Below are 23056 nucleotides of genomic sequence, written 5' to 3' on the forward strand. Positions count from 1 at the left end.
CTTTACAGGCATTTCTGAGATATCTGGGATACTCCAGCACTTCAGAAAGCCGCAGCCCGAGGATGCCATGGCAGTCTCCAGGGTGGTTGCTCCTGCCCAGGTGCTGTGGCAAGGCTTGGACAGGGCTACACAGGGCAGATCCAGCTGGAGCATGGCCTGGGATGCCCTGGGGAAGGGGAAGGCTCATCTGGGCTGTGAAAGCTGCTTGTGCTCTGTCCTGACAGTCACTTATTTTTCTCTGTTTCTATGGCCAGGGTGTAATTAAAGCATTAGGTCAGTGATCCCACAGCCCTCCGGAAATGGGGATACAAACAGGGAAGGCTGTCTATTCATCTCTGGAGACAGGAGGTTCCCACCTGCTGCCTCAAAGAACTGGGGCAAAAAGAGACCAGAAAACATAACAGAGGGCATCCATGTTGGAAATACTGAATGTCCAATCTTCATTTTTCAGGTGGAGCTACAGTGTAAAGCACTGAAAGAAGAGCTGCGCTCTGACCACAGGCTCCTTTGGTTGGTGGCATTTGACACAGAGATCTGTCTTTTTTTTTTTTTTTCCTTCCTACTTCACAATTCTGACAAAAGAAAACCTTTCTCTAGTGAATATTTTATGGAGACACTGCAGGCTTGCTCTCTCTTACCTGACACCACTCTTGTACCTTGAGCTTTATGTCAAAGATGTGCTTAAAACACACTTGTGGATTGTATGGGACTATCCTACTGGCATTCATAAAGGTTTGATATGAGTTTTGGTTCAGAATTTATTTTAGCAAATAAATCAAGTTTAATATGAGCTAAAACCAGAAAGATTTTGGTTTGTGAGAACAATTTTCCTGTTTTCATAAATTAGCTAAAATACTTAATCCTTCTGGTAGAACAGAAATAACTGCCATTTCCATTCATACATGTTGGATTTCTTTACTGTATTTCTGTATTGTGTATAGTGTTTAAGGAGGACTCAAAGCTGTGCAAGGTATTGAAAATGCTAATGCCTTTACTTTGTATTTATGTCTGAATTCTAGGAAAGTGAAAGGTGCTATAGATGGAAAATTCATTCTTCATTTTAAAATATAGCATAAAGAATATGTAGACTGACAAACCACTGTTTAAAATAATAAAAATGAGAAGGAACACATGCTGATATTTATTTATTTATTACTGAAACAGTGTTTAGCTCTTATCAGGAACAGGAATTTGATGTAAATTTTGGTTTTCTTCTTTAAAACCCAGGTCCTGTTCTAGGAGCCTTCAAAGGCATTTATCTGCCAGGCTGTTTTTTAAAACAATCATATCATTCATAATTTCTGCAAAAGGAAAATAGGGGCAAAGTTTTCAGAATTATTTAGAATGAATCTCTGATAATTTGTTCCATAAAATCTATCTCACACAAACTTTTAAACCACACATATGCAGAGGTATGATATAGTTTTACTCACATCTTTTTCTCTTGTTTCTGATCAGCCTTGTTGTGCTAACAGATGCCCTTATGCAGACAAATCTGTCAAGAAAGAATAACACTTCTCCAGAAAGCATAATTTTCCAGTTTCTCTGTCTTCATTTAATTAACTGAATCAAAATACAAGCAAATGAATAAAATACAGATGAAAGTTGGCAAAACTAGTAGTTTGGTGACTTCTTCAAAACACAGAGGGAATCGGAATATTTTTCTCTTCATCATATATGTGATGGATGCTTTTTCTTACTGAAATACCATATATATGGAGGTAAACATGATTTTGTGTTTATTAAATTATTGAGAGAAAGACAATATGATCACATATTATTCTCACAAAATACTATTCTATCTAAATTATATTTGAGTGAATATATATCAGTTACCGAGATTATGACAATCTTAACCTTTATCTTGAAGATAAGAAATTATAACGTACATCTGTTTAAATAAGGAAACACCTTGACAATACAGAAACAACCAACCACTTTTGTGGCTATGAATTTCAACTATGAATGAGAATATAACTTCTAAGGACACTTAATATTTCTTTAAAAATATTATTTTCCCTTGTTAATAGTTAAAACAGATTTTTATATATATATATATATATATATATAGCCAGGTGTATATGAAGTTTTGATTAATGAAATGTTGAAATGTTTTGTTGCTTTCTCTTCACTTTTTTCTTAATGGTGAAAATACATATTTAAATTCTTTCTCTTGCAAAATTTCAGTAAACACATACTGTGTTTTATCTACAATGATCTTTTACCTGTTTTATTTCTTCTTACTTTCTGGGACATATGTTCGCTGATACCTTCTATATACAAATTCATCTAAGTCCTGGTAACAAAGATTTTAAAAATAGTTTCAAATTAAAGACATTAAGGAAGGGGGGAAAAAGAAAACGACATAAGTATCATTTTTGTACCAGGAGCACTGTCCAAAGAAGGATCTTTGTGCAGTATTACTTTGTTATATTACCACAATTTATTTAGATTTGTTCACAATATTTTCAAAATAATTTCTTCCTCAAATTGAAATTTTTTGTGTTAATATTGTTAGCCAAAAACCAGATTTTATTATGGAGAACTTGAGAAAAAAACATGAACTTGAATTGGTAAACCCAGTGCTTATGCTTCTGAAGCTCTTTAGTCTAATGACATCAACAAACAAACAATATACCAGTTTGCAGGCAAATGTTTCCCCTCAACCAGAACAGTGATGATGATGATGATGGTTTTTGAAATTTTATTACTCTTATTATGTCAGATAATTAGGAGGTTACGCAGGGAAATAACATACTTAAATTTGGAGAAGGAAGGAATACAAACTGGTTGTTAGACCATTTGAACTTTAGCTTGTGTTATTCACTCCGGCATCTAAAGTCTGTTCTACATACTTTTAAAAAAGATCTTTGCACACAAAACACAAAATTATCCAAAACATCACTTCTATTATCAAGAAAATATTTTTATTGATTACAAAGTCACCAAATTGAAACATATGTGCCAGTAAAAACATCTATAATAGTGACCTCGCTACTCATATTGTTAGTTGACCTGACTACATAAAAAGATAAACTAATTTTTTCAAGAATTTGTTTCTGTGGGATAAACAAAGCTTGATTCCCTGTGCATGTATGTTCTTTCTTCCTTAAACACCTCTGCCACAACTGCAGGAATGACATCCACTTCTCCAGCGCACTTTTAGGATACTCCCAGTGCGTGAGAGAACAAATGCTGCAGAGCGGATTGGCAATACTGATCACATGCAAACTATGGTAAACAGAGGTTTGATTTTTAAGCATGTGTGCATTTTCTTCAGAGGCACAGTCTCGAACTGCTGTCCTCTGCTAAGCAGCTATTGATGTTCACAGAACAGTTTGATGCTTCTGGTGAACCAGGTCTGCCTAAAACTACTTTGCAGAGATATGCTGTGTGAATATCTGTGCACATATATGCATCTGAAAATACATATAGCACTCTGAATAAAAAAAGCTCTCTGAAAACATGTATCTATTTGAGTGACAAGTTGTCACACTTGCATACCTATAGGGGTTATGGCTGCTACATGAAATTACTGGGTAGACTCCCTTAACCTGGTGGATAGCCTGCATCTGGATTACAATAAGGCACTGGAGTCATTGTACTAGTGTTCAAAGATCTTCCTTCCACACCCTGCAATCTTCACCACAAAGCAGTTGACATTTTCCTCAGAGGGCTGCATGGAAAAAGGTCAAGTGCAAGGTCCTGCACATGGGTTGGGGCAATCCTTGGTATCAATACAGGCTGGAGGATGAGGGAACTGAAAGCAGTCCTGAGGAGGACTTGGGCATACTGGCTGATGAAAAGCTGGCCATGAGATAGCAAGGTGTGCTTGTAACTGTATTGTGGGCTACACCAAAATAAGCATGGCCAGCAGGCTGAAGGTTATTCTCCCACTCTATTTTGCTCTACTGAGACCTGAGTCGGGGCACTGCGCCCAATTTTGGGGCCCCTAGCATAAGAAAGACATAGACCTGCTCAAAGTGGTCCAGAGGAGGGCCATGATTAGGGGGCTGGAGCATCTTCCTTATGAGGAAGGGCTGAATGTGTTGGGTTTGTTCAGTTTGGAGAAGAAAAGTGTCTTTGGAGACTTTACAAAAGCCTTCCAGTACCTAAAGGAGGGCCTACAGGAAAGATGAGGAGGGACTCTTCAGACAGAACCAGGGTAATGGTTCTAAATTTAATGAGGGTAGCAATGATGCCTTGAGCAACCTGGTCTTAGTGGAAGGTGTTTCTCACCCATGGTAGGGGAGTTGGCACTAAATGATCTTTGAGGTTTCTTGCAACCCAAACTATTCTATGAATCTACCTTCGATATTAGGAGGAAATCTTTTACAATGAGTGTGCTGAAATGAAGCACTGGAACAGGTTGCCCAGAGAAGTGGCAGACAGATACCCCACCTCTGAAAATAAATCGAGGTTGGACAAGGCTCTGAGCAACCTCATCTAGTTAAAGATGCCCCTGCTCACTGCAGGGGGGTTTGACTGGATGACCTTTAAAGGCCCCTTCCAACCCAAACCGTTCTATGACCTTTCTTCCGCTCCGTTTCTGCACCGAGCATGGCAGGGTAGTTGCGCAGTGGAAGCAGCACGAATGGCGGGATGCAGACCACGCGGTCTCCATTTCGTCTCCTTCGGCTGCAGCTCTTTGCACCGACGGCCGGGTCGGCCGCTCCCAAGGCGGCGGCTGCGCAGCCACGGTGCGGGGCCCTCCCACAGCGCTTGCTCTTCTCCCTGATATCACGCCGCTGTGCAGCATCGCAGGGTCCAGTCAGAGCCCCTCACCCGAGAGCCTGGGCACAGCAGCGCGGGGTTGTGGACTAGGTCCCTCTTCTTTCCCTGCGCTCCTAGGCAGTGAAGACCTCTGGCCCGAGGAGAAGCTTTATCAAAGCCCCGCTGAAACCCTTGTCCCCGAAAGCAGGGGAGGCAACACGACGGGAAACGGAAGGAAAACCAGGATACATACAACCCCCCACAGCGCCCATTACTGGAGCGCTCTTAGAGGGTGGGAGTGGGCGCTGCCCCGCGGTGGCCAATGGGGCAGGAGCGTCGGGCCGCGCCGCCAGGAGGCGCCGCGATGCCGCCACCGTATGCTGGGGTCGCGGGAATGGGAACGGGACACGACACGATACGATACTAGCGGTCCCGGAATTGCGTACAGGTGCGGGGATCCGGCCAGGCGGGCTGCTGTAGCCGAGCTCCGGACCCTCTGCCCTGCCTTAGGGGCAGGGCGCTGTTGTGGCGCACGGCGGGGCAGTGGACGAGAGGAGGATGGCTCCTTTGCAGTAAAGCCAGCGCCTGAAACGGGGGAGGAGGTGGGTCGTGCCAACCCTCCCAAATAGTCTCTGCCACTAATGCCGTTTCTCTCCTGCTGCGCAGGACTCGCTGGGAGTATAATTCACCTACCACTGTCTTCAGCAGGAAACAGGCTAATCCCATTTTGCGATTTACCGTGCCCGCCGCGAGCAGGTGAGGCCGCGGCGGAGGTGTGTGTCGTGGGCCTGGGCCGTGGGCCGTGCCCCTACCCGGCTGGCACCCGCCTGCTGCAGGATGTCTGGTGAGTACCGCGGCTCCGGCCGCTGGGCTCCCTATGAGGGGCTGCCGTCGCGTTTGGCGCTTGCCGTCGCGTTTGTGTTCCGCAGCCTGTGGTGGACGGCAGAGCGGCACCCGCAGCGCAGGCTGGTGTCTCGGGGCCTTCGCTTCCCTCCTCTCACTGTGGCCAGGGTGGGGGTCTCCGCTGTCTCGTTACCAGCAGAGTACTGTGCTGTAATTATCAGTCTCTAGATTAGGATTTTAACCGACTAGCTGGTGGGAAGAAAGAGTTAAACTCATTTTTGCATTCTGTTTGTATGTACAGATTGGCCTACCCAGGCCCCCTGTGGCCTTCCTGATGGATCGGCAGGGTTACAGGCTGAGGCTGAGGTTCTTCAGCCTGAGGCAGCTTGAGAGAAACCTTTCTCATGCCCCTTCGTATATAGCAGTGGTATTATGTTTATTCGCGATTATCCTTAAAGCCATGAGGGAGTCTAGTTCAGGTAGGTCTTTGATAACTTGAACGTGCTCTCAAAACTGAGGGAAAAAGTTGGACGGCAGCCTCCCGAAGTTAGGTTTGTTGAACCATATGCAGGTGTCACAAACATACCTTTCTCAGGCATTTGGCCTGATGGATCCTGAGTTTGAACTAATGTATGTGCCACCTCTGCGTTGAGGGAAATACAGAGAGGGAGTCTGCAGATTCAAGGATTACAGAATTGTGGGTTTGTTCTGTTTGGTGAGGGCTTTTTTGTTGTTTTTTGTTTTTTGGTTTTTTTTTTAAGATGAGTGGAAACCTGGAAACATTTAAATGTAGCAAGTTGTGCTGGTTTTGGATTGCTTAAGCAATTATTACTACTATTTTCTTCATATTACTGGTTTGGAACTAGTTTGAGGCGCTATGTATTATGCGTGTTTGCATATTATAGTTGTTACATTTGTTTTCTCATAAGGGTAGTTTACTATTTGTTGAATAACAAAATTGAAGGGCATTGGAGCAGGATGTAACTTCTTAACAGGTATAAAGTAAAAGCCATACAAAAAAGTTCTTTTCTGTAGCTTTCCAATGTAACAATTGTAATCCTATCTACTAAAATTCAGTATTGCTTTAATAAAGGATAAGAGTAGCTGGTTTTGGATCTGACAGAACTTTGTTACACCAGGAGAAATAGAGCTTATCATCAAATGTCAGTTTATGTTCTGTTGTAAAAAGGTCTCTGTAAAGAGTTGGTTGTGCCATCTTCATCAGTTATGTAAATGACTCTACTATTGGATCCTGACCGAGAAACCACAGGAGTTAAATAAGCCAGCTGTCATTTGTTTACTAGGGCAAGAACAGATTCTTTGCTGAAAACTTGCTTGATAATTTCTGATAGTGTCTGGGATCATTATTCATTACTCATTTTGCCTACTTATAACAAAATAGTTCTTGATTACTTTTAAGGTTGTGGGTGTCAGCTGGAGCACAGCTTTCTTTTTCAGGTTCTTCTGATAACAGTTGTGCTAGGTCAGAGAAGTGAGAATGCCAGTGGCTTGCTTTATCTTTGCAACAGTCCGACGGATCTTCACTGAGACATGGTTCTGAGGGAGCATGCATAGAGGTCTGTGTGGGTGGGAGAGAGAATAACAATGATGTTAGAATAGGAGATGTGAGCTGGGACTGTGTTATGTCATAGTTTCTTGGGGATTTCAGGGAGGTGGTTTGGTGCTCAGCAGGCACAGGTCCAGACTGTCCTGCAGATCATGTCTGAAGAGATGAAGACAATGAGAGCCGCAGATGGTACCAGGGTAGAATTTAAGAAAGCAATTGTGTAGCACTGGTTAGTATAAATGGTAGTACGGGTCAAGGACCTGACCAGCCTGTGGGAGGCTTAGCTATTGGTTTAGTTACTCTTTTTATGCATGAGATAGCAATGTGTTGTTTAGCCTATGCTTGTAGGAAGATTATAGCATGTCTTTGGTTTCCAACTACAGTTTTGGAGTGGGCAACTTGGCAAATTTGAGTTGTTACTCTAGAAACCACAGCTACAGCACATTTATCTTTGCTATGTCTATCAGAAGAAAGACTGAAGTATGTTTAAAAAGCTATGTCTAGTGGATGATGGAGAAAAAAACCCTCTACTTGTCTGAAAGCTGACAGGTGCATGTGGTTCATTTAGTACTTGTTATTATGAGTCACTCCTTATTCTCAGAGGGTACCTGGTGTTTGTTCATTCCTTCTCTCCTTTTCCTTAGAACATCAAAGTGAGCACCACCCTGTCTCGTTGCTGGTATGGATTCTAAGTAAGGCTTTTAGCTGCCCTGGAATTGATTGTCAGGCCTGTTGAAGAATTTTGCCTTTGGCAGTGTCAGAAGTACTGCTATGAATAAGCACCATAAGAATTTGATGATCTTAGCTTAAAAAAAAAGTAACAGATTTCACATAAAGTCACCTTGACCTTAGTGATTCACATTACTTTTGCTGTCTTCTCTGTGTTGCTATCTCTAGCTGCAGAGCAGGGTCTAAAATGACATGCTTGAAAATTCTTGGTTTGTTGTGGGAAACTATTGTTAGGTATGAAAAATGAGGAGCCAGTGCTTGATAGTGATTTCTAAATTTGCATCTTAATGTGCTGTATGGTAATTCAGACTAGAAGTGAGCAGATTTATAAATTCACATGACAGTTTTAATGTGATTCTAATCATATGCTTTTCCCATAATTCACAGAGAGTTGATGGTATTAACCATAGGATCCTGCAGCTTGAAAACAATTTGCTTGAAAACTTAATACTGTTCACACTGGGTGTTTTCCGTGACAAATCCTATTGCCATTCAGCACAAAGAATTGAAAGTTATGCGTAGTGGTGCACTTGACACTTAAAAAAGTTCCAGTTGCAATGAATTTTAATGCCTAAACCTTTGACTTTTGCACTTATAAGATCAAATATTTTGCAGGTTAAAGTCAGTGAGTGAAACCCTGTGTACACTAGATTTAATGCAGCATTGTACTTGACTTCATTTAAATGGGGATTCTCAGGTAAATTATTTAATTTCATAGGTTTATATGAAAAGCTGATCCTTAGTTCTCAGTTACAAAAATAACATTTAGTTATATGCAGTGTTCCAAAGAATTTTATAAATGAAGCAAGTCAGGTAACACATCTTCCTTGAAAATAGGGATTAGATGAAAAAACAAGTAATGATAAAATATTTTGACTTTAAACCCCCTCTGGCCCTTAGTGGATTAGTGATGACATGTACAATTTTCAAATAGCTAGGACACCCTTCTCTTTTTGCACCAGAAGTATTTTAGTATTGTGTGGTTTCAGATAATGGTTTGATTATCTATGTAATTACCTCTATAAAGATTCACACTGTTAAGAAGAGTGGCATATGTATCCCACATCTGGTTCTCAAAACAGACAGTTGGTTTATTTTCTGTGTGAGATACAACTTCTAAGAAACTCTTGCTAATATATGTTCATCAGTTTGCATCCTTGTGGTGTTGACTACACCTTTTACCTCAAGGTAATGAAAGCGTACGGTGAATGTGGTAATTTGCCACACCAGTTTGCTGAACATTTTGATGAATAATCTGTGTAGTTTTAGAGGTGTTACTTAAGCAAAGATTCAGCTTCTGTAGCTAAAAGAATTTGCAGAAGCAGTAAGAAGATTGTGTTCAGTTTTGTGGTTGTTATTTAAACTAGTATTTTAAGATTTAAACTCCCACTCATTTCACAGTTTGCTTTTTGTCTTCACCTACCTCCCACATTTCGCTCACTAGTTGTTTTATTAACTTAATTTGGCTGAAGAGCTTTGTTGCCTAACACAAAAGTGTTTTTCTTTGCTGACTGTGTCTTTTGAGAACAGTTTTATTGCTGAAGTAGCCTTCAGTGTTTTTTTGTTTTGTATTTTTTTGATGTATGCTTATGTTTAACCTCATTAAACCTATTGAAATACTGCAGCAGGAGCAGTTGAGTTGCACAACTATCTTTTCAAACAACTCCATGTAAGCAACTTCTTATTCATTGTTTTCTGGAACAACCATAACTTGCTTGAGCTGTTATGATAACAGGATATTTGAAAACTCTTTTTTTTCATTTGCTTCTTCTGGAAATTGTGACTAAAAACGTTGCTGGAGTTTGCTAAGATGATCTTAGCTGCTTAGTTTGGACAGATAATTCAGTTTTCCCACATTTAACACTACTGGGATACTCCTGAGGTGCAGGGAGATATCTGTTGCAATGGCAGTGAACGTGTTTGATTCAAGTTCAGGCCTGGCTAGAAATGATTGGGATGCAGAGCAAAAGGGTGGAAGGAGACAACACATCAGTGGGTCAGTGTTTTGCTCTAGATTTGGCAAACATGAAAAATGGGAATACTTAGTACACAAGAGCTTGTCATCAACAGCGACTATTCTTCGTTTTATGGTTAGGGGCTCAAACTCATTCATTTTGGCAGCTTCTGGCAAAGGCAGCCATGAGGTCATTTGTTGGGTTCTCTGCAAGTAGTTCTGTGAGATTCTTTCCTAGTATCTCTCACAGAGCCTGGAAACTGTATGACAGGGTGTTTATGTTGTTATTGTTTGGTTGTTTTAATTTAACATGTCCTTTAAGATGATGGTGGTTTTAAACAAGTAGTTCAACACAATTATTTATTGAAGCTCTGTAGAGCTCAGTGGAATTCCTCTCATCTGTGTGACTTGCTCGTCCTGTTCTGGTTGATTTTGCTGCCTAGAAAGCTGAGGTCTTCCTTTTGCACTGAGGATGCTGTACACCTTCCTGAGTTGTAGGTTCTGGTTTTTTGCAGGAGAACCCTGATATAATGGTGGTTCTGTCAGAAGACAGATTGAAGGAGCAGCCACAGGCCTGTTATCTCTACAAAATACATTATGTCTCCTGTTGTACAGGGGCATAGCTTGTATTCTCTTTTACTGTAACTTTTTTCCCCCATGGGTTTCTTGACAGTGAGGACTCCTGAATTTCCTGGCATTGCCTGAGGTAGAGATCCTTAACTTCTGAGAGGTGTACCAATCTCAGAAGGACATTTCTGGCTAGTACTTAACATCCTGTGGTGTTTTTTTTCCCCCTTAGCTTTTTAGCAGCGTATAAGCAGGAAACTTTTCTTTATTGATTGTATTGTACTGTGTGGAGATCAACTTTTTTGATTAACATTATGTTTAGGCAATAAGACTTGGGGAATCATTTATTTAAGGCTAGTAGGAGAGCTTCATAGCTGCTGTTACGTAAATCAGGTAAACAAAAAATAATGTGCATTCTGCAAGTACATTCACTGAATTTTCTATTCCGTTACTTGTCACAGGAACTGCAGGTTGTTATGGGTCGCAGCTGGTTGGTAGTAGTGGAGGGAGATGATAGGAACGTGTGAAATGGCTTATGTTAAAGCTGTAAAGTGACTTTTATGAATATTTGCTCACAGTAACAGATCAAGCCTTTGTGACCCTTGCTACCAATGATGTGTACTGTCAAGGTGCGCTGGTTCTTGGACAGTCATTGAGGAACCATACGACATCTAGAAAATTGGCAGTACTAATTACACCAGAGGTTTCCAGTGGGATGAGGTAAGGATTTGTATGTTTTTGGAGGTTGATGATATGAGGGAATAAACAACAAACATGAGAGATTTTAGTATGCTTCCTGTAGATTTCACAACATTATGCCTAGAAGTTCCCCCTTGTCTAACATTCATGATAAGATCATAAGCCTAGTAAGAGTTCACTTGCAGAAGTGGAGATTGTAGGTGAGAGTTGGTTTAAGCCCATGATTAGGAACATAAGCTGAAAGTTCAGGAACTGTGATTTTAGTATCTTGCTTTTGAAATTAAATAAAGGCACTACCGTTTTTTTCCCCAAGCATTTATCTTCTAGAAAGAGCAAGATAAGGGACTTGAACATCTCTGTTATGAAGAAAGACTGAGAGAACTGGGGCTGTTTAATCTTGATAATAGAAGGCTGAGAAGAGATCTTATTAATGTCATAAATATCTGAGGGGTGTGTGTAAAGATGAAGGTGACAGTGTCTTTTCAGTGGTGCCCAGTAATAGGACAAGGAACAAAGGCTACAAGCTGGAACACAGGAAGTTCCTCCTCAATATGAGGAGAAGCTTCTTTACTGTGATGGTGACAGAGCACTGGAACAGACTGCCCAGAAAGGTTGTGGAGTCTTCTTCTCTGGAGACTTTAATAACCCACCTGGATGTGTTCCTGTGTGGCCTGCCCTAGGTGATCCTGCTACGGCAGGGGGGTTCGACTAGATTATCTTTAGAGGTCCCTTCTAATCCCTAATATTTTGTGATTCTCTGCAACCTCACAATTTTCCAGAAACCTTAGAGACTCAGTTCAGATGACTAATGTTAGAATACTGGTGCAGCACATCTTTCATGATGAGAAATTAGTTTATTTTCACTTCTGTTGGGTGGCTTTTTTTTGTTGTTGTGTTTTTTGTTTTTTTTTAATCACTTTCCATTTTGAGTTGTGGTTTTACAGGCATCACAGAACTGCATGTACAGAAACATCAGATCTGTTGAACTCAGGCGCTGTTATTTGGAGGTCTATGGTGCTTGTTAAAAGGAACATGACATGCCATAGCTACTCAGACTCTTGATTCTTCAATGTCTTGGGAAGTGTGTAAGATTGCCTGTTTAAAAGGTGCAGTTTTGAGGCTGCATTTACTTGGGCTTAATAGGTGCAGATGACTGCCCTGGCACTGCATGCCACATCCTGTGCAGTGCACAGGGAACACAGCATGGTGCTGTTCTTTAGAGATAATTGTGCAGGATGAAAGCTGCTTTAATTTCTGTTGGTATTTCTATAGGAGATTAAGTAACTAAATAAGGACTGTTTTTTTCCTACATGTAACACCTGTCACTTTTGAGCTGCTGGCCTGTAGTGGAAGAGTTCATGGTTTATGGCCTGATTGGTAGCTGTCACTTCAGCAAATTGTTTACAAGGACTTCACTTTTGACTTCTAACCAATCAATCTAGCCTGGGTTATTTTCATAATAAATGTATTCCTGTGTGTCTCTCTTTCCATGCCAGAAGTGAGATTCGATGAACTTCTCTAAATTCCATTCTCTCTTCACTGCTTGCTCTGGTAGGTCTGTCCTCTGCAGCGTGTTTGATGAAGTCATTGAGGTGGATACACTTGACAGTGCTGACTCAGTTCGTTTGGCTCTGATGCAGAGGCCAGAACTAGGTGTGACTTTCAGTAAGCTTCACTGTTGGACTCTTACTCATTATAGCAAATGTGTCTTCATGGATGCAGACACATTGGTGAGTAGAGTGGGAGCTGTGGAAACCTTTGTGTCTTAAAGAGCTACTCTGAGTGTGGGATGCTTGTCAGGTGGCCCACTGGCCTATGAAGTGACTAGATTTGCTAGTGGTCATGAGGTTACAGGAGCTCCAGCTGGCATGGTTTGTCAAGGCTCACAGTTTTGCTGTTTGCGAAGAAATCCTGCTATGAGAGTAGTCTCAGGTCTGTCCTCAAAAGATGTCAGAAGCACACTCTATGCTAAATGGCTTGTGACAGACATTTAAAATAGATCTCTAACATTCTTCTGCTTGGATTTAATCTAGTCAGGGAGACAGTTTTAAAAGGGAGGAGAAAATCCCAATAACAAGTATTAATTTCTTAAAAAAAAAAAAAATTAGAGGGCTAGAGATTAAAATAGACATATTTTTTTTTGCAAGGACAATCTTGTCAGCCTTCTCCTGCATTTAGATGGCTTACATTGAAAGACATGGATGCATTTTAATTTAATAGGATTGTATTTGAATTAGAAAGCAAATTAAGTTACTTTTATCAGAGAATGAGGTGGGGAGTTTTATGATGTTGTGCTTTACTTTTGAGTTAAAGGAGGAATGCAAATATTTCCTTTTGTTTTAAATTCACTTTCTCCGAAAATAATTTTTTTCTGTTTCTCACAGTAGTTCAATTTTGGGTGAGGTCCACATGTCAACTGCACAATTGTGTTTCCACCATCTTTAAAAGTGGTCTTGACCTTAACTTGATTGATTTTTGAAAATTTTTTATTTTCCCATTTCCTCGTGAAGCTCTGTTGCAGTTACTGAGGATAGTGGGCTCTGGGAAGGTGAATAACGCAATAAAGAAATAGTGTGTTTTCATGGTATATTATAATATTTAAAGGGATCTTTGGTAGAATCTCTGAGACTCATGAAATAATTTCATAGGATTCATGCTTCTATCAGAGAAATCATGGAGAACTATAATTAATGTTGCCTTACTATATTAAAAACAGAGGTTCTGATGTTCTGACCCCTAGCATATTTTTCTTTGCCCCTGCTTTCATGGTCTCCAAACTAGATATTTGGCCAAACTAGGGTTTGTCTTGTTTGGTACTGATTTATCTGCTCATGTTCTAGAAATACATTCGCACTAACATTTTTTACTTCTTTTGTTTTCCTACTGCATGTAAGGTGCTTTGCAATGTTGATGAATTATTTGATCGAGAAGAGTTTTCTGCAGCTCCTGATTCTGGCTGGCCTGACTGCTTTAATAGTGGTGTGTTTGTGTTCCGACCTTCTTTGAAAACTTACAACCTTCTGCTTCAGTTTGCTGCTGAACATGGCAGCTTTGATGGTAAGGGGCAAGATATAAGGAATGAAGACAAATATGTCAGATTCCCCCTCAGTAAGCTCTTTTTTCCACAGCTTCCAAGCTCTCAGGCAGAACAGAAAAAGGCGGGAGTTCTCTGCTCTTTATGTATATGTGCCCCCACAAAAATGTAAGGTGCAGACCTTTGCCTCTTATTTGACATAATGTGGACTGTGCATCCCAGAAAAGGGCAATAAGGAGACATTGTGTCTTAGTATTGCTCAGTAAGTTTTAATTTTGCTGTCTGGTTTAGGAAAAAGAAATACAGCTGATCTTCAGACTTCTGCTCTGAGTGGGACCAAAATCCTATCCTTCACCTTTCTTCATGTATTACAATAGGACTCTATTTACACTGAACTTGCAAGAGTATTATTTGCTTGTACCTGCTCACATGGCCATGTTGTCAAATCCAAGTTGCAGTCCCATGAACACACCAGTCTCACTCCCATCCTTGGATGTGAAATTCTGATATAAATTTGAGTGTACACATCATTATGGTAACACTGGTTCATATATTTTTCAGGGGGTGATCAAGGTTTATTGAATAGTTTCTTCAGCAATTGGGCAACCGCAGATATTGGAAAACACTTACCTTTTCTCTATAACTTAAGCAGCAGTGCTGTATACACCTACATCCCTGCTTTCAATCAGTAAGTAATAACACTTTGGGCTATAAACCCTATAGTTTACCAACAAACATATTCTGTCAATTATAAATTAGTCACAGTGATGTGAAGTAAAAATCATGCAGTAGAAGCTTACATGCAATAGGAATGTCTTCCATGTTGACAGAGTCCCATAGCTGGCAGCACTGTGTTATATGTTATTTCAGAGAAGCTTTTATCATATTTGAAAAGACATAGATTACTTTAGTGTTAGGTTCTGACAGCTGCAGGGAAGTCATTGTGCCCCTGTACTCTGTACTGGTTAGGCCACACCTTGAGTACTGTGTCCAGTTCTGGACCCCACAGTTTAAGAAGGACATTGAGACATTTGAACATGTCCAGAGAAGGGCAACGAGGCTAGTGAGAGGCCTTGAGCACAAACCCTACAAGGAGAGGCTGAATGTAGCCAGGAGGGAGTTGGTCTCTTCTCCCAGGCAACCAGCACCAGAACAAGAGGACACAGTCTCAAGCTGTGTCAGGGGATGTTTAGGCTCGAGGTGAGAAGGAAGTTCTTCACTGAGGGTGTCGTTCACCATTGGAATAGGCTGCCCAGGGAGGTGGTGGAGTCACCATCCCTGGATATGTTCAAGAGGAGATTGGACATGGCACTTGGTGCCATGGTCTAGTCATGAGGTCTGTGGTGACGGGTTGGACTTGATGATCTTTGAGGTCTCTTCAACCTTGGTGATACTGTGATAATGCTGTTCCCTTCTTTTCCAGTCAGTTCTATGGGAAAGGTTGGGTTGGTTTTGGTGTAGTATCTTCTGTTTGTTTGTTTTGTTTTTTACAATCATTTTACAAGCCATTTTGAAGTTTCTGTGAAACAAAATTTGTCCTAGTAATTAAAATACTTCACAAAATGCAGATAAGAAACTCTTCTGCCTTGTGACAGAAGGAAAGTTTTATTTAGGCTGTCATGAATTAGTGCTCCAGTTGTGCAAAACACTCTCACTGGAAGCTGATCTTAGTGTGACATATTTATTAGTAGTTTTTAATATGGGATCAGTAAGAACCAATTTTTCTGATTTGGTGTTTGAAGTGGTATATGGAGGAAGACTGAAAATCGTACTGCAGGAGCCTGTCAATTTCTTTCATGAGCATTTCTACTAGAATCAGCGGCTGGATGCAAATGGCAATGCAGTCTTTTGTTGTTTCTTTATTTTCTGTATGCTAAACAAGATACTTTAAAGCTACTCAGACAGAGTAAATATATACTCCTATTCAGTATGTTGCTGTTGCAAAATGTTGAAAGTACTTTACCAGTGAGAGTAAGCATGTTCCTTTCACAGTTTGTATAGGCTAAAAATATGTATGTTTGTGGTGGGTTGAGGCAGATTCTCCCTTGCCTCCCACCAAAGCAAAAAAACCGAGACTCAGACAAACGGATTGCAGAAGTGACGGAAAGTTTAAATGGAAAAGCAATGAGTGTTTTACAGAAAATCACAAGCACATTGACAAAAGAAGATCTCGAAGCATACCCAGAAGCATCCCAACATTCCCCTCTCCCCACCTGAGGGTACACCCAAACCCCCCAGGGCTCTTTCTTCCCCTTCTCCCTCCCCCCCCCCCCCCCCTCCACTGTTAGGCTAATCTCAGCTGACCAGATCTGAGACTACCCTTCCCCCTTCTCCTCCAGGCATTAGGCCTAACCAGGCCCAAGAGGCCATGAGATGACTCCCCCTCCATTACCAGATAGGGAGCATCTCTGCAGGAGTGGTAAGGGAAGAAAGAGAAAGTGTAAGACCTTGCTGGAGCAGGACATTATGGGATGAAATACACAGCTTCCTATGTCCACCCACTGGGCTGGACCCTTGGTACACTGCGGGTGTGTCTTAGGTGGCTGCAGCAGGGGGGCACCCAGCCCGAACTGCCACAATGTTTAATGTATAGACCTTTATGTTTTATCTCTACAGTTTTGGTAGAGATGCCAAGGTTGTTCACTTCTTGGGAGCGATGAAGCCCTGGAACTACAGATACAACCTTCAAACAGAGAGAGTTATGCATGATGACACTACCTCTGGATCATTTCATCAGCTGTCATTTCTTGCCCTCTGGTGGAATATATACAGTGACAGTGTATTGCCTTTGTTAGAAAAACTTGGAAAGATGAAAGAATCAGAATCTGAGGAATGCAAGGTAACTGATAAGGAATTAATGGGAATATGCTGGAAGAAGGAATTGCAATGAAAAATGTAGAAGCAGTGATTGCAGCTTAGGAAGGAATTTTAGCCCTATTGCCTTTTCAGAGATTTCTCCCAGCTCCCTTCTTCATTGATGAAGAGCTTGTATGGGAATGTGTGTGTATAGATACTGCAAATTAAATATGAAGTAGTCAGAGAAGGTGATAATCTGGCTATGAAACAAGTGGACTTTCAATTCTTTAAAGTTAAGTTGATGTAGGGCATCAAACTAATCCTCAAACTACAGTAAATTTTTTCAGAACTGTGTTGTAATTTGGTTTATGTAATTTGTTATGGTCATAACAAAAAATCAGATTTGCAGAGTCAATATTAATTTCATTTAGGATGTTATATTCATTACTCATATATATTATTAAGCATTTACTGAGCTCTTTATACCTCTTCTTCAAAGAAAGTGCAGCAGTGTATAGTTTCCATGAGTAAAAAATGTTTTAATACATACATGATTTCTTGGAGACCAGCAGGATAAAGTAATGAGTAGCAGAAGTATGACTTTTAATTTTGTATTCAGACATGATAATTTAGGATCACTTCTATACATATGTAAATATTTTCTTAATGGCTTTTTAAATATTGGACTGTTACCATCAATGACCTAATTGCATAGGTCCGTAAGGTCTGTTGGACAATTCCCATCAAAGCCCCAGAAACTAGTCTGGTTTGTTACCTCATGACACATTGGAAAGCAGACGAAGGAATGGGAAGATTTTGATCTCATACTTTAGCATGCTTTAATTCTTAAGAAAATCTGCAGTAAAGAAATATTTCAGCCGTGACAACATGAAGCTGGAAATACCTGTTGGATTTACCTACTGGTGATTCTGGATCCTTAGGAATGGTGAAACTGAAACTGCAACATTCTTTGAATCTGGCACCACAAACTTTGTGGAATTTATTAACTTACTCATTTAATGCCGAGATCCTTGTAAGGAAGTGGAACTGTTGTAAATTAGATATGAATTTCCCCTAAAAATGCTTTTAAATGGTGGTATGTTCTTGTTTTTGTTAGCACACTTCCAATGGAGTTGAAATCACCCTAAAAAAGGTCAGTCCTTATGTGGCCAATACACTGCAAATGCCTGTGCTTCCAGAGGAGGTATATGAAATAGATGCCACAGCATGTTCACCTGAGGAATTCACTTTTGTAAGTATATTGCATATTACTATGTGCAGTAACAAAATAAAATTATATACTACAATGAAATTTTATTTTTTTTTCAATTATGCCTCTGATCTGGGAGATTATATCTTTACCAGTTTTGCTGTAGCTATTGAATTTTCTTTCTAGCATGAGAAAGCATCTTAAGAGTATCTTTTTTTTTCTTTAGGCTTTATTTATTCATGTGTGATGTGTCTGGAGAGTGAAAGAATTTGCATTGAACTTTATAAATAGATTACTTATTGAACATTGTTAGATACTTAGCAAAATAATTTTTATATTAGATTTTGTTAAAGTTTTTTTTAAAAAAAAATCAATACTCCTGTAAATTTATGTATTTACAACTAGAATCCTTTCTATCACTTCTCTGTAGATTTTTTTCATTTATTTCTTTTTTCCCCAGAAGTGTTGACTGGGAAAACTGTTCCCCAAATTTCTGTGATTTGGGCAACAAGGAATATCCTAAAAGAATCCACTAATGATCACTGTAGGGGTCCTGGTTATTTTTTCACTCTTCCTGTGTTTGAAGTTTTGTATTCATGTGTTTCTGTTGCACTAACTCCCCTTACTTTATGCAGGAATTAAGTTGGACACAATAGTAGAATGGTTCTTCAGCTGCAAGTCATTGCATGTTGTTTCATAAAGCATAGTGCAGTGAGGTACCACTGGGAGGTACCATTCTAATGTCATCTGCTATTGTAACTTGAGGACTACTCTCTAGTAAGATGAAGACAGTTTTTATTGTGTTTAGTGCTTCATCCCTTTAGACTATAGTTACTCCATAAAATAAAATTGTATTCTTCCTTCCTTTCCTTCTACAGTATGTGGAGAGGCTGGAAGAAAATTACAAGCCTTCCAGATATTTAACTTAAGAGTAATTTTTTTGCAAAAGGTGTGTTATCTTGTGTGCCTCATGCATCTCATGCCATTGGAAATGTTCAAAGAGGAACACATTTTCAAGATATTTGTTTATGATTATTTATTTGTTTGGTTTTTTTTACCCCCATTGTTCACTTAAAGTGATGACATTGATGTTTAAACTTCTTTTATTTTTTTCTTAATTACTAGACTGGTTTATCAGAAGAGCATATTAATTATAAAATTAATACCATGATTGTCTTCTTACTTAGGAGCACCATTGTTCCACTTTTTTTGTTGTTGTTGTTGCTTAGCTTCAGTAGTCTTGTGGGATTGCTTAGGTTTGGTGGACCTGTCTACTTACTTATGTTTTGATATTTGGCAAAAGCAAATATTCGGGACGGCATGTGTTGGGCAATATGTTTTGTCTCTATTTTGTGTACATTCTATACATATGAGAAGTCCATGAGTTATAGAACAAATTATTATCCTAAAATAAGATTTTCCTCATTGAAGTTTGGCCTCAGGAATGCTAGGTATCTACTGTCAGCTAGCTTTCCAGGTTGTTTCTGTAGACATTGAAGAATGGCAGACACTTTTGAACCTAATTTAGGGTGAGATGAGCTGCTCTCTGGAGGTACTTATGCTAGATTGACCATAGCAGGAGATTAAATTCAATGCCATTTTTGATAGCAAAAGTGGGTGAGATGGATTTTGTCCTTGGTGACAACGTATTTCATTCCTTTTCCTCCTGTCTGCTGCTTTTCCCTACCCAAAGACTGAAATTGATTTGTACTGTATGAATTCACATGATAAGAAAACTATGAAAAAGTATTATCCTAATAAAAACTCAGTGGCTGTATTTTTAGCAAACTTTGTGTGGAGTTGAACAAAGCAGTTCTAACGTCCATCTCGCTGAGCCTGAGGGACCTTCAGAACCACTTGTATTTCACCCTGCGTTTCAGGATACCTCAGAACTGGTACAGGTACCTTTCTGCATTGTATATCTGTTGGTAATTGTATGCATGTCTTTGCTGCCAACATAATATTGGGAAATCTCAACTAATTATGATGCAATTTTCAAATCAAATCTTGAATCTTCTAGCTATAATTCCTTTACTCCTTCCAGTACTGCAGTATTTTCCTTTTCTATTAGTTATAGTTTTTAAATGTGTATTTTCCTTTGCTAGCTCTCAAGTAATAAAAACATGGTATTAATTTCAGCTCTCCAATCAATGCAAGCAAAGCTGTTTGGGTTTTGTTGTTCTGTTCTGCTGAAGTATGTTTCCCAACAAGTGGAAAATGAACTTAGTGAGTTGGGCACTGAGCCTAAGCTGCTAGGCTTTCCTTTGTCATCTTGAACTGCTTTTATCTGTGGGCAGTGTGACAACATTGCCCTGCCAGACCCAGACTGGGGGTGACAAGGTGTAGCTTGTAAGGTTCACAACACTGCCGTTTTCCGTATGAGGTCTTCTGTATGGTGGCGAAATACCTTAAGACTGAGGAAAAAAAAAAAACAACCTGTAGGGGAAACTAGCTCCCATACAGCCAGGGCTGTTTGGGCCCTATCTAAAATCCTTAATTTCTAAAAACATGATAATTCCTGTCTTCTTGTTAATGATGTCCAAAGCTGTTGATAAGGCTTGCCAATGGTAAAGAGAGGAATCTTCTTGAATTACTGCAATTATGTGTATATAAAGCCTGAACAATAATTACCAAGTATTGTTGCATGTTTGCACATATAGGAAATTCCAAGACACTTTATTCCTTTTCAAAGTCAGGTACAGAGCGAGACCCAGGTGGGGATACATATGGAAGGATGCAGATGCCTAAGTATTTAGTATCATGTTGGCTCTTTGAAATACCTTACCTGCAGGTGCAAGTCTTGCACAAGCCCAAATTTGCCAGATTTAATGGTTATTCCAGAGCATTTAGGCAGTTTAAGATACTGCTTCTTGCATCAAAATCTATTCTGAAACATTTTTATATTGAATCTATGAGAGCTTTGCTAGAAGGCCATTCTGGTCAATGTCAATACTGATTATAACGTGAGGTAAGTTGTTTGTCTGGGAGTCTCTTGGGAGTAGTACTCAAAGCAGGTTTCCAGTGGCTGCCTCCATTTGTTCTTGGTGTATTCCAGCTTTGTTACCTATTATAATTGTTGGAATGTTCCAGTTTTAACACTACTTGGTCATGCATATGATTTTATGTAGTTGAAATTATCATTAATAATACATCTTGCATTTGAGCACATTATAACTTGGTCTTGAACCAGGATGCACCATTTTGAACCATGACTCAAAACAAGCTGGTTATGGGTTTAATGAATAGTGTCGATCTTTTGAAGTCATTTATATAAATAATATGTCTGATATCTTCTAAATAAAACTGATCTCACTGAAGATCAGATAGAACAAATGACCAAAAGTTCTAGGAACCTATGTTCACATGAAAGCCTGTTGAAGACAAAATTTGCACAGATAGATGGTTACAGTTATTGTAGAAGATACTCTGCTCTAAACAGGTTGTATTTGTAATACTGTGTTGTGGCTTAGTATGCCAAAATCTGAGTGAAGACAAGTGAAATAAGTGGTATGTTCAGAGATGCTGTGACAAGGAATAAAAGCATGGGAAAATGAGATCACTTTATTAAAACAAGAATGAATGTTTGAATACCGTTCGGTTTATTGTTTTAACTGGGACTGTAGATGCAGCACTTCACAGTACTGAAATGCAAACAACCAAATGACTATTTTCCCACTCTTCTACTTCTTCCTACAGAACGAGATTGCACATTCCATTTCAGAGCTGTCTATTCATGTCAAACCAGAAGAACCAAGTCCAGAAGATGAACGGAGAAAATGGGAGGAAGGGCACATGGACTATATGGGGAAAGATGCTTTTGAACATATAAAAAAGAAATTGGATGCATTTTTACATTAAGATACAGTGTACTGTAATGGCCATCACAATCTGTTTCTTCCATAAATACCACCCTTGAATATGTGGTTATCTTTGTAGTTTCTTTGACACTTAACTGAAAGAGTTAGATATAGATCTTCATAAATTTTGATTAACGGGTACAGACTCTTGGTTTCTTAACTGTTTAGTGCGCCTCATCTTTTTTGTTGCGTGTGCCTCATTTTCATTGGTCTGCTATTGTGCCTTCTGAAGTGTAATCAATTGTGCTCTCTGAGGTTGAACTTTTACACTTTTTACAGTGAGGGTGGTGAAACACAGGAACAGGTTGCCCAAAGAGATGGTGGATGTCCCATCCCTGAAAGCATTCAAGGTCAGGTTGGACGGGGCTCTGGGCAACCTGATCCATTGAAAACTGCGTAATGCAGGGGGACTGGACTAGATGACCTTTAAAGGTCTGTGCTGGGTTACACCCATCCTGGGGGAGGGCTGCAAGAGCCGTTTCCCCAGGGGACAAATGAAACCTGATCCAGGTGAACAGAGAGGGACTTGGTTGTCACTTCCCAGAAGGAGGGGTCCCCCAGATCAAAGGTTGTCTATTCCACTACCCCTTCCTGTCCAGCAGGCCTATAAAAAGGAAGATGTTGTGGCCATGTGCTCTCTTTGCTCCTGCCTTGCCTGTTCAAAAGACCCACATGCTGCAAACAGTGGATGGAGATGGAGTTCCTGTGATTTGTGAGAAAAACCTGCTGGGGAAGTTGATGTGGGGTGGGGGCAAACCAACCCAAGGGGTGGTCTCTGCTGAGGGGCCTGGTCACATGTGCTGGGTCATGCTAGAAACTGGGGGCATTCAGTGTATCCCACAGTGAAATATAATCCTGGCTGGGAGGGGATAAACTCAGAGGGGTAATGCAGCTTAATGTAATATAGTCACTGTATAATAGTTATAAGATGTTCTAAGTTTTTTTCCCTCCTAGTTTAATACTAACCTAGCATCCAGGATTCAGCATGAACCCACCACACACAAGCACCAATCTAGAGTGGTGAATCTAGTGGTGGTGAATGGTGTCACATCCAGCTGGCGGCCAGTCAGTAGTGGAGTCCCCCAGG

At 40.1% G+C, this 23056-nt stretch overlaps 2 protein-coding genes across 7 annotated transcripts in view; both read left to right on the forward strand.

The window, feature by feature from the left end:
- XG (Xg glycoprotein (Xg blood group)) overlaps nt 1-1614 on the forward strand; it is a 32213-nt gene extending 30599 nt beyond the window's left edge. For both annotated transcript variants that reach the window (XM_068141598.1, XM_068141589.1), the window contains one exon: nt 452-1614. In XM_068141598.1, the coding sequence (XP_067997699.1) occupies nt 452-468 (17 nt within the window). In that variant the 3' untranslated portion in view covers nt 469-1614. The remainder of the gene's footprint in view (nt 1-451) is intronic.
- A 3313-nt stretch (nt 1615-4927) lies between these two features.
- Nucleotides 4928-22186, forward strand: GYG2 (glycogenin 2). Of its 5 annotated transcripts, none has more exons than XM_068141608.1 (11): nt 4939-5315; nt 5419-5557; nt 5858-6035; nt 10952-11093; nt 12628-12802; nt 13967-14129; nt 14668-14794; nt 16723-16945; nt 18020-18154; nt 19897-20013; nt 21809-22177. In XM_068141608.1, exons 3-11 carry the CDS (start codon nt 5891-5893, stop codon nt 21968-21970), a joined length of 1389 nt encoding a protein of 462 aa, XP_067997709.1. In that variant the 5' UTR covers nt 4939-5315; nt 5419-5557; nt 5858-5890; the 3' UTR covers nt 21971-22177. The 5 variants fall into 5 exon arrangements, with proteins under 5 accessions (XP_067997734.1, XP_067997709.1, XP_067997718.1 ...); XM_068141617.1 differs by having other exon boundaries at nt 5422-5557; XM_068141625.1 differs by having other exon boundaries at nt 4943-5315; nt 19897-20007; nt 21809-22173.
- Nucleotides 22187-23056: the final 870 nt, after the last annotated feature.

Source organism: Melanerpes formicivorus, unplaced genomic scaffold (genome assembly GCF_026170545.1).
Source record: "Melanerpes formicivorus ecotype bairdi unplaced genomic scaffold, bMelFor1.0.p_v2 SCAF_1, whole genome shotgun sequence".
Taxonomy (NCBI): domain Eukaryota; kingdom Metazoa; phylum Chordata; class Aves; order Piciformes; family Picidae; genus Melanerpes; species Melanerpes formicivorus.